Source organism: Pleurodeles waltl, chromosome 8 (genome assembly GCF_031143425.1).
Source record: "Pleurodeles waltl isolate 20211129_DDA chromosome 8, aPleWal1.hap1.20221129, whole genome shotgun sequence".
NCBI classification, from domain to species: Eukaryota; Metazoa; Chordata; class Amphibia; order Caudata; family Salamandridae; genus Pleurodeles; species Pleurodeles waltl.
This window is the reverse complement of record NC_090447.1, coordinates 197320383-197332276: the sequence shown is the minus strand read 5'-3', so window position 1 is coordinate 197332276 and position 11894 is coordinate 197320383. Positions and strand designations below refer to the sequence as shown.

General features: G+C 46.0%; 1 protein-coding gene across 2 annotated transcripts in view; it reads left to right on the top strand.

Moving 5' to 3' along the window:
- The first annotated feature begins 1561 nt into the window (after positions 1-1561).
- The window catches only part of MAP3K7CL (MAP3K7 C-terminal like), a 207190-nt gene continuing 196857 nt past the window's right edge, over positions 1562-11894 (top strand). The window contains exon 1 of one of the 2 annotated variants that reach the window (XM_069204069.1): positions 1562-1700. In XM_069204069.1, the coding sequence (XP_069060170.1) occupies positions 1630-1700 (71 nt within the window). In that variant the 5' untranslated portion in view covers positions 1562-1629. The remainder of the gene's footprint in view (positions 1701-11894) is intronic. The other variant, XM_069204065.1, reaches the window with a different exon arrangement.

The window sequence follows — 11894 nt, the reverse complement described above, 5'->3', positions numbered from 1 at the left end:
GAGAGAGGAAGAAAAAGAGAGGAAAAAGGTATAGCACCAACAATCCCAACAACAAGTAGTTCACATTCCCACCCATGATAGCCCCCCAATAGGGCCAGTCCAGCGAACCCACCCTCACCTAAACCCAAAACCCAGTACAACTCAATAAGCAGTTTAATAGGACTTATCCAAGGGAGCCTCAGTGAGGCCATCCTTGAACCTCCCTAATTAGGGTGGATGGGCTAGAGCACCAGAATATCATTCACGGTCTGGGACCAAGCACTGCAAGGTCAGTTCAGAGCCAATCCGGACTTGGTCCATCACCCGGACAAAGGGGCACTACAAACCGCAGCAGCAGTGCCAAGGTCAGTCAGTATTGCTACCCACATGGGGCTCTACCTCCTCCCCTTATGCCTGCACACTGGTCAGAGGCACTTTTTTAGGAAAAGTCTTGACATATCTGGCAGCCAGTTATGGGTCCGTAAAGAAGTGCAGTTTGCCCTTGTGCAACACCGGCAGCTTGGGAGGATAAATGAGGGAAAACTTGGCATCCGCCTGACTCAAGGTGTGCTTAACCGGGAGAAATGCATTACAAGCAGCCTGCACCCTAGGAGTGTAGTCTGGAAAAATGTTCACTGGGTGTCGTTCACGAGCCAACCAGAGTATTGTGTCTCTGTCCCGATAATTCAATAGGCGCACAACGATGGGCCGCGCCGGCAGAGGCTGGGGGCCAAGCGACCGGTGCGCCTACTCCACCACCAGCAACTGAGATAGCTCACCAGAGAATAGCGATGCAAACATAGTATCCATGTAATCCTCCATACGTCCCATGGCAGTCGACTCCGGCAGACCCAAAATGTGCACATTATTGCGATGGGACCGGGCCTCGAGGTCCTCATTTTATTACAAATAAGTTCTAACACCCGCTCCATCTACAGTAGCTTCTCTCTATCCTCACGACGGCCATCCTCAAGATCCGATGTGCAAGACTCCACGTGCTCAAGACGGGTGGTGTGGCCATCCACCCTCTCCTTCAAGCGGTCCATCTGTTCAGTCAGGTGATCCAGCTTCCCATCGATGCTAGCCAGGCTGTGTTTAAGGTCAACAAACATAGCTTTTACAGAGGGCGATTGTACATCCTCCTCTTGAGGTAGGTCGTCCAACGACCGACCAGCCTGGCTGCTCTTCTTCATGCCCTCAAAGGTAAGTTTGGGCTGCTCACCTGCAATCCCCAGGCAACTCTAGCATGCCTTGTCCAGAATAAGGATGAAGGGGCCCCAGCCCACAGCGTCAAGGTCCTCCAATGTAGGCACTGCATCTTGGTTCCAGCCGCAGCCACCACAGTCGCAGCCACAGGTCGCCAGCCGCAGGCATCGTTCTCGCAGGCCTCAGCGGGAGGCCCACTCTCTAGGCACCAGGCAGGCCCCCAAAATGCACCACCAAAAATAGGGTTGGCCGCCAGGCAACCGTGACCCCTCCGCAGCAGGCCACGGCACGTCCACCGGGCACAAATGCATCAAGGGAAGCACCGCAGCTCTCCCTCAAGGCCTCGCGGCGGAGCGGAGTACCAGTGCAGCCCCGCCCACCCACCCAGGCCACCAGCTCTCTCTCTCCAATACCCGAGGAGCCTGCGGGCCAACTACCCAGCCGATGCGGCCCCTCGGGACCTCGCCAACAATGGCCCCCGCGGCGCTGGCCGGATGCCGTAGGGCCAAGATCAGGTAAGGAGGGACAGGACGGGGAGGGGGCGACCACACCACCGATCATGGGAGTGCCTCTACTCTAGGCTGCTCCCGCACAATTCCAAGGGGGGCGGCGCTAGGCCCCACGCCGCCCCGAAAAGCTCCGCACCATTTACTGTCTCCGCAGGGGAATCCCCCGCGTCTCCAGCCTCCGCCGCAGCCCCCCGCACCAGGGGTGAGCCTCGACCAGCACCTGCAGGCGGTCCTGACAGGAGAAATGCCGGATAATCGCGCCTGCCCAGCAGAGCCTCCAGGGGCGGCGGCCATATCAGTCTAGATGACTTTTCACATTAATCTAATTTAAAAGTAAAGAAATAGCTAAAATTACTTACAACACTCCAATAGTCCGCTAAGTACCCTCCAAATTACATGATTAGCCTTCTCACCTTATCATACAATGTTACCTGTCTGTACTTCTCAGTCTGAATTCCTAGACTAAATTCCCCATGCTACGAGATCCTACAGAACATAAATAAGAAATAATTCTTGAGACCAAACAAATAACATTTTAACACTACATTAACATATTCAATCTCAAATTTGAATATAGGCCCTGTACTCTACTGAAAATAGGAGATCCAGTTCTCATCACTAATATTTACAAATAGTGTTATATAAAAACATATCCACTATTCCCCTTATTTCAAGTCACTACCATGTTTCTCTTTTAACTACTTCGTGCTATCCAGACACAGCGAATTTGCAAGAGACCTACAAAATGTCAGTATAGCCTACCCCTCACTCCCCAAATGATTCAAAGTGTGTACACCATGATAGAAAATGTCCCACCTATCCTTAGGCACTACTAGCAACCTCAACCCCATTTACTCATCGTTACCGTCATCGTCATTTACTCCCCCTTACTATCCCATACACTTATAAATATAAATATCTTACATACTTTTAAATGAAAAGTGCCGCACACCAAACCACTTCCAGCACTCAGGGACCCAAGAATGAGTAGCACATGAACGATCCATAAAAAGCACCTAATATTTAAACACTGTGCATAAAAGTGACACATTCATACAACTAGAAAGTACTGCAAGATTGTTTTAAATACTGAAAATTAATGTAATTAACGTGTAGAAATAAACATGTAGGCCTTCAACGAAAAGCTGTATTTTAAACGTGAATGTGAGCATCAAGCTTTCATAGTCACATATATTTAGATAAAACTCCTGATTAATGCATTTTTCTTTCTTTCTTTCACGCTGACCTGGGTCAGAAATGTGAGATATAGAACTTTACTGAGGCAAACATGCTGAGACAATAGATTTAATAAAGAGCTGTTATACTTCAACCCTCATAGGCATAGTTTTCATAAAATATAATAATATATTAACCTGTTTCATTTAATTTCCATAGAATGTTTCTTTATGAACATGTTTTGTCAATAGAAGTGTATGGGAAAGGAATCATCTTATATAGTAATGCAGGGACCCAAACATGAACTGTTTTTGTCTTGTAGTGGGCTAATGGTAGGAAATGTACTCCAACTAACTAAATGTATTCAAAATGTTGCCTGTTAGAAGCTTAATGTTGCAAGTCATTGTTTTAGACTGCTTAGTGGGTGGAAGCTTTCCTGTTTCCATGATGAAACTGTTGCCTGATTGGAAGAGCTGCTGAGAGATGGCAACAAGGTGTAACAAATTGCTGATACAAGAAGCTATAATTGAGCATGTTACTACAGTAGGCTCAGAATTCAGACCCAGAACTCTGATCTCTTACTCTCCAGAAGCCTTTGCTGAGAAGTTTCTCAGACTCATTCTGAGAGACCCTTTTTTCCCTTGCCTGAATCTATGCTGCTCTGAGACTCTACTGAGCTTCTTGAACCTCTCTTTATGGGAAGTTTTGCTTATGATCTAAAAATTATTGCGTAAAGCTTCATGCTTTCCCGTCTTAAATTTAAAGCTCTGTATGGGTTCGAACTGATGCTTTTCTTACATTCTCCATAGCTTAGAATATGAATCAACTTACATGGAATACATTTCATGCTTTGTTCTGTATTGTATTGATCATTTGATTGATTAATATTGATGACTTTCAATTATGAAATAATTACTAAAAGACCTAATAAAGCCTTGAAACTCGTACCAAAATGTCATCACCGACTTTCATGAAAACTTAACTGACTTATAATGATAAATAGATTGTTTTGATTTGCAGCTTCTGATTAATTCCTATTTACCTCAAAGGTCCTTCTCCCTATGGGCAGTAAATAGAGCAGGGAATTTAGGTTTCCAGATGAGTTGGTAAGATTAATACTGTAAACCAAACATATATTTAAAGTCCCAGCTCCAATAGTACCTACACCAAACCAAATAAAAACACCCTAAGTGCAAAAGTACCTCTAGACCATTAACATGTGCAGGACTTTATCACTGTGCATAAAAATGCCACATCCATGCTAAAAACATATACTTTCACCTACACTTTGTAAGGTACCATAAACCAATGAAAGACAACACACTGTCACCACAGTGTGCGGAACTTATCTAACATGGTATATTATTAAATTATACAATCACAGGTGTGATATCCAGCATGACGACTATTTAACCGCCATCAGTCACCTACATCAAAGTACAGAAAACACATCAAATTAAGCAAATTTCAAAGTTTTCCATTGCCCTTGTGCCACCCAAGGTAAAGCAAGGGTGATGCAAAACCTAGGTGATAATTACCAAGCCATCCAAGGGCACTTTGCAAGGCCCTGCAGTGCTTGGTCAATCTCGAGTAAGGCAAGGCAGCGCAAGCCTCTACCTTGCGCTAGTCTACCCAAGGGAGGCATTCCATGGGTGGAGCATGTGTGTTCCTATGTATACACCCATGGATTTTGGAAGATTTCCAGATTTACCATGTGTCAAAATGCTATGTCTTCCCAGGTGAGGCATAAAAAAGAAAAATACCTTTATTTCTCCTCGTTTTCTTACTCTTTCTATTTGTGCTATATTCTGTAGCATATGTAGAAAGAGGAAAACGTCTCAAAGGACTGTTCGTATACAGAAAGGTGTTCCTTTCTGCAAAGGAACAATCCTGCAATGCAGGCACCCTTGAACAATGGTGCAAGGTTGCTTGTGTTGGCCTAGGCAGCCAAAAGTGTGCAAGCACAAGTATAGAGCAGCAAAGCGCCATGTCTTGATAGAGATGAAGCATCCCTGCCCCCTCCCTTCCATGCAGCGCAGCACAGCACACCACAGCAAGGTGTCTTGTGTAGCGTGAAAAAATTATAAATATGGCCGTTAGGGATGAGATAATCGAGTTGGAGAAAATAATTAGAGTCTTGAATTCTCCTGAATCAACTCAAAATAATTTTGGCATACTTAAAAATGTCTTGGAATCATTTCCGAACACTACTAAAAAGAGAAAAGCTACAAAAATACTGACAAGGAATGAACAGGACAATTGAGAAGAAAGAGTTTTTACCTCTGACATGGATCTTTCTTAAAGGTGTGCTTTTTTTTTTAGACACAAATAAGTCTGGCGATTGGCTCAATCTATCTCTTGGCCAGACCCAGTAATGGTGGAAGCCCACTTATTTGGACTTACATCAATTAACCCGCACATCTTTTTTGCAACTCAGTTTTTGAAAGATCTTGCATGGGGTGCTTGTAGGCTGCAGCAGCTCCTCCATTAGAGAGGAGTGGCATCTCCCCACCAGCAGCAGAAACTGCAAAACCTTTCCCAAACAAAACGATAAGAAACCAAGCTTATTATCATTTCATTTGTTAAAGGGACGGGTCCATGGGGATGACAAGCAGTGAGGGGAGTGCACTGTGCACTCCCTCTCAGAGCGCCTGTATGTTTGGCCAGCCATATCTGGCCGGCCAAACACACATACACAGTGGTCTCTCTCTAACCCAGCAACACAGTTGCCAGGCTGGAGAGAGCATGCACAGGCTCCCAGTCTGCCTGGGAATGCCATGACTGGGCGCTCCCAGCCATTCCTGATGCTGCTCTGAGCAGCGTCTTGATTGGCCGTAGGGCAGGCTGAGAGTCTGTGCCTGCCTGCAGCGACAGGAGAAAGGGGGGCGGGGGATCATATAAGTTTGTATTTTTTTAATTACATTTTACACCCGTCCACCCCCGTGTGTCGCACCCGCCACGCCCCTTGTGAGCAAAGTGAGCCTCAACTGCTTGTAGTCACTCCTGGGATCCCACCATGGCCAGAGACATTTTAAGTCATGGGCTAAGTGGGCTGTGGCCCAGGCCCCAAGTCTTTCAGGGGGACCCCTAACAGAGCCAGCTCTATTCTGCAGAGTCAACAAAAATATTTGTAGCATTTACAACAAGAATTATCAATTCTATTAAGGACACGGAGGCAAGGATTATTCTTTCTCTTTCTTTTACTGTCAACACAGAGCAGCCAATGAAAACAATGAAAACATTAAACTGCAGATCCCAACAGCCTTACAGCCTCACTATGACCTCCCAATCAGGGCTTGCCATCTCTTATATAGTCCTTAACTTAAACACTGTAGTCCTTCCTCTTTCTTTGCTCATTGCAATTTAGGATAACCTGATAAAGAACCATCACATAGTCCAACGAACTCCAGAACAGAACCATGCCCCTCTTCATGATGGAGGAGTGAACCAGCATAACAGTGCAACTTAGAATCAACTTTTCATCCTTCACATCCCCGAAAGACATCATCTGGTATTTCTCCAAGTAGCTTTGTCTTCTGCAAAAAGATAAACTGATGTAAGAACCCACACCTAAGACACATAGGTTCTTATAACATCGGGAGGGTAAAACATTCATTATGATAACATATGGAGACAACATATAAATCATATATCGGACGGGATAATCCTCACTTCCGTGTCCTTAATAGAATTGAAAATTCTTATTCCGAATGCTAGAAAAATTTTGATTCTATGTCAGGACCGGAGGCTTCGGATTAAGCTAGTTTAAAGTTGAGCGATAACCACGGAAGCCACATTAACAATGGGTTTGTGATGAAACAATTTAAAAGTAGAGTCTGACGACAGTCCTGCCGCTGTCATAATATCTTCTAATCTAGACCCTGCATTAAATGCTTTACAAGGCATAGCACCCCTTACAGAATGGGCCCCAAAAATTGAAGTATCTATGCCCGCTTCTTGCAACAACCATCTAACCCATCTGAAATAGCCGATCTAAAGTTATTAATTTCCCTACAGGCTAGCGCTTGAGCTGCCAAATGAGATAAAAAAATTACGATCCTCTGCATTGAGGTCCCCAAGGGATCCACACCCCTCTGACATGCCGAGGCATACCTCTTATGTGTGCTAGGCGCCACGGATTGAAAGAGGATGAACCTAGTGTTCTCCGATATTCCTGCGTCTTGTCTTGATTCCCTGAAATCCTCCACACCATGAGCGATACTTACTCCTCCACAATCAGCGGATGTGGATGCCCCATTGGATCCACTAAGAGATCTTCTGACGTGAAGATGCGCACCGGGGTGGCACAACACCACCGGAAACCATGACTGGGCTCTCCAGCATGGTGTTACTAGAATCAGCTCTTTGACGATGGAACTGGGAGAGAACTCGATGAATCATGGAGAAAGGGGGAAATGCATAGTTCAATTCCTCTGTCCAGGATTGGAGGAATGCATCTGAGCTGAGATCCTGCAGATCCGGTCTCCAGCTGTAAAAGCGAGGAATTTGAGAGTTCAGGCAGGATGCAAACAGGCCCACCTTGCATGGACCTCAAAGCTGATTCAGGAACTGAAATACTCTGGGGTGGAGATGCCAATCGCTGGCATCTAAAAGATACCTCGAATTCCAATCTGCTACCACATTTATTTTGCCCAGAATATATTCTGCTGCGATTTGAATCAGACGTTCCAAACAGAAATGCCAAAAGTCCTTCACTATCTCTGCTAACATTCAAGACCGTCTCACCTCCCCAACTTGTTGATGCACCTCACTGCCGAAATGTTGTCCACCTTCAAGAGAATACAACATTTTGTCTTGCAAGGTGACAGAGTCTTAACCCTGCCCGCTAGAAGCTCTAGGCAAGTGATATGCAGTTGAAGTTCCTCTGGGGACCACCGTGACCCTGTCTCTATTTGTCCGCATCTGGCTCCCCATCCCCTTCTGCTGGCATCCGACTCTATGACCATTTCCGGAACAGAGGCAAAAATTGCCTTGCCATTCCAAGCATCCATATGAGTCATTCCCCACTGAAGCTCTGTCCGAACTTCCTGTGATAACACCATCAGTTTCGAGTAGGCGAGGCCTCTGCGTAGATGAAGAATTTTTAACCTCAGAAGAGCTCAATAATGTAGAGGGCCTAAGAAAATGGCTTGGATAGATGAAGGTAGGAGCCCTACCAATCGGGAAGGCCCCTCAAGGAAATCGAAGGAGCAGACAAAGCTTTCCTCAATTCCTTCTTGATATCTAGTCTCTTGGTAAAAAGGAAGCTTTAACTGAGTCAGTAAGGAGTCTATCTTGAAACCCAGGAAGTCTATATTCTGGACAGGATCCAACTCTTGTTGATAATGAAACCCAGATCTAGAAGAAGTTGAATTGTCCAGGAGAGATGAAGAAGGACCAAACTCTCCTCTTGCACCATTATCAGAATATCTTTGAGATAGATTATCAGATGCGCACCTTTCTCCCTGAGCCATTGCATGCCTGGGCGCATGACTTTGGTAAAGCACCAAGGGGCGGAGGAGAGCCTGAATAGAAGGGCTGAGAATGCCTCACATATGTTTTGCCAAAAGATCTGAAGGAATCCGCGGTGAGGGGCAAATATAGGAATGGTCAGATATGCATCTTTGAGATCCAAACGCACCATCCAATACCCTTCTAGTAAGAAGTCTTGAAGAAGGTGAATACCTTCCATTTTGAAATGCTTGTGGACAGTCCAAGAATTGAATTGTCGGAGGTTTAGCACCAAGCAAGAGCCTCCTACCTTTTTCTGAACCAGAGAAATGGTACTGATAAACCCTCTGGGGTGAGGGTGAGAAGGGAAAATGGCCCCTTTTCAAAGGAGGGCTTCCCCCTCTAGATTTATCAAAGCACTCTCTTGATGAGAAAAACTTAAAGGAGGAGAAATCTCTGTTTGGCAGGGAGTTAAGTAAAATTCTAGGAGGTAACCTATTATGGTGTCTAGCACCCATGCATCTTTCGTAATCAAGCACCAATTATGAACAAACAAACTCACTCTTTACCCCAGAAGAACTTCCTCAGAAAGAATAATTGTTACCTGTTTGCGAGGAGCTCTGGTTGTAATATTCTCCTCTGCGGTCCTCTGGGATTACGGGTTCTATAACCGTGCCCTCTTGTCGGATAGAGGTTGGTGTTTGATTGATAACTGGCGTCTCCTCTGCCCCTCTGATATGGGCGAGAGGTCTGGGAGCTGAACCTGCCATACACTCGACCTCTGAAGCACCCGGCCTGGTGACAAAGGACACTGTTGAAAACCTTCTTGATGGAAGTTTGGGCTTTATCCAAAGCTAAGAACGTGGCCACATATCTGGCTAAGTCTTTGACGAGTTTATCGCCAAACAAAAGGCCATAGCTGCTAGACCAGCACCCAAGGGGGGCAGATCAGCTAATTTTGGGTCAGAGCGTATGAGGGGTGATTTCCTCTGCTCCATTGAAATAGAACAGTTGGTGTTCCCTAATAGGCAAATGGCTTTCTGGGCCCATTCCAACAGGACAACAGGGTCGATAGTTTTGTGTGAATATTTAGCTTGCATTGCGAGATCCAGGATTTTGGTAGGGGGCCTGATATGTCCAGTATTTTGTCCTGGCAACCCCGCCAGGCTCTATCAATGCCTTTTTTCGGATCTCTTGTGTATTTAACTGTGCGGATCTAACTCGGGGGTCTGCCCAACTTTACCTGCAAGAGCAGACCATGTGCAGATTTAACTCCGGGGTCTTTACAACTTTACCTGCAAGAGCAGGGCGAGGGCATTCTGAGCGCAATGTATTGCAGATATCTTTTTTAAAACTTTTCCGCACTCGTGACTGAACATAAGATGCTACCTCCTGACATGGGATCGATTCTGAGGATCTGGGGTGCACAATATCATCAGGATCAAAAAGGAGGTTCTCATTAGGAGGAGGGGAAGGGGTTGACTGCTCCGTATGCTGCTTTTACATTTGTGCTTGCCCTTCTGCTTTTCGGCGGTAGAATGTTCTTCTGGGTCCGAATTCGAAGATTCATAAGTCGATATAGGGGCAGTGTCTTTCCCTTGGGAGGCTCTGTATTCATGATCATTCAGGACTGAGCTAATGGTCTGTTTGAAGGGGTCTGACTGTGACCGCCCAGGCTAATTTATATTGACCTCAACTGGGGTGGGGTTCCCCAAGCCTGCACCAAAGTGCCTAAATCCGAAATTGAATATAGATTGTGCAAATGGGCGCAAGGACTTAACCAGTGCCTTAATCACTGAGTCCTGAATGTGAAAGTCTAAAGCTTCCTCAAGGTGCTCTTCCATCTGCTAGTTGTACTGGCCAGCAGCATATTCCCCATACTGCTCATCCTCTGGGTATTGGTGGGCCATGTCCTTGAAGTGCATAACCTTTAAAAAAAAAAAAATTGTATACAAGATGAGGCCCCACTGCTGCACTAAAAGGTTTTAGGGGGGGAACACCCAGGTGCTAAGAGGGTCCATAGGGCTCTGGCCGGTCTTTAATAATGAATGGCTATATTGTTCTAGAGAAGGGAGCACAAAATCCCCTAGAACCAGGCTCTATAAATTTATTACAGCCCCTCTGGGCACAGAACGGGGGCACAGGGAGTTCAGGGCCTGTCCTGTCACTGCCAACGATCCACGTGCTCACACCGGACAGGAAAACGGGGTTGTGCGGATGCACGGGATCGGAGGAGAGGATATTTCTTACAGCAGCGCGGCCTCCCTAGCCACTCCTCACCGGGCCGAATACAATATCGAAAAAATGAGTGCCGAAGGTTACATTTTGTCAATAAAGTAAAGCGGAGGTGCACTACGCACGAAACCACAAACATTGGAAGGTGCCTGAAGGCAAAATGCTGCGCCGAACAGTGAAATACAAGGTAATCACACAAGCAAAAATCAAGGCACTTATCTCTCATGTGTGAAGCAGCAAAGAAAGAGGAAGGACTATAGTGTTTAAGGACTATATGGGAGAAACAGGCCCTTATGGGGGGGGTCATAGTAAAGCTATAAGGCTGATGGGATATGTAGTTTAATGTTTTCATTATTTTCATTGGCTGCTGTGTGTTGACAGTAGAAGAAAGAGAAAGCATAATCCGGAGCTTCTGGTCCTGACATAGAATCTTGCGCTGATGCACTTGAATGATGCTTAAACAGCGTTGTTAAAAATACCGTTTTCCTTGAATTTATTTTTGATGTGGGTGATGTGCGTGTGTCTTTACAGACATTTTCCGGAGAAATGTTGTGTGTTTGTTTCAGGCAACATCCATAAAAAATGTCTTTCAGTTCAAAATAGAGGACATCACATATGAGAAATTTGAGGGCCTCACAGAGATTATTTGCAGCAATATTAAGCTTCTGCTGTGTTACGATATTAAAACAACACTGTCACTGTCCCTGAATATTAGATGGAAACTCATTTAGAAGTTGGATGTGCCAGTGCGCTGGCAGTGACCTGGTCAAGGATGGCAGGAAATAGCTGAAACTGCATCATTGGGAGAGAGTGACCAAACCACGACTCGTTCATTGTGTGTAAAAGGCCGCTTTATTGGAACAGGTGCCCCTAAGCCTACCCCGCCTGGCCTTTGCCTTACAAAACTAAAACCTCACTAGACATCGAATCACCTGTCCCCGCCCCTTCCCCTTCCCCTACCCGATCCCTCCCCCCCTTACTCTCGTCCTGTCTTTTCCTTCCTCTTGTCTCCTTTACTTTCTCCCGTCCTACCCGCTTCTTTGAACCTGTCCGCTAATGAGCAGTCTCCTGCCTGTCCTTGTCTAATTAATGCTCCTTCCCGTCCTAATACCTGAATTGCCCTGCCAACTCCGTCCTCCCCCGAGCTTTTAATAGCTGCACTGTAGCTGTCCCCACCGCGGCACGCACCTGTCCAAAGCGACACCTAACCCTATAAAAAGGACACCTGCTCCAAGAAATCCAACCTAACAGAGGGAGGGAGGGGGGGAAAAGAAACTCGGAGCCCTCTGACAGAGTCCTGGCCACCAGGTCACCTTTCCCAAATGGTGCCTGTGGCCA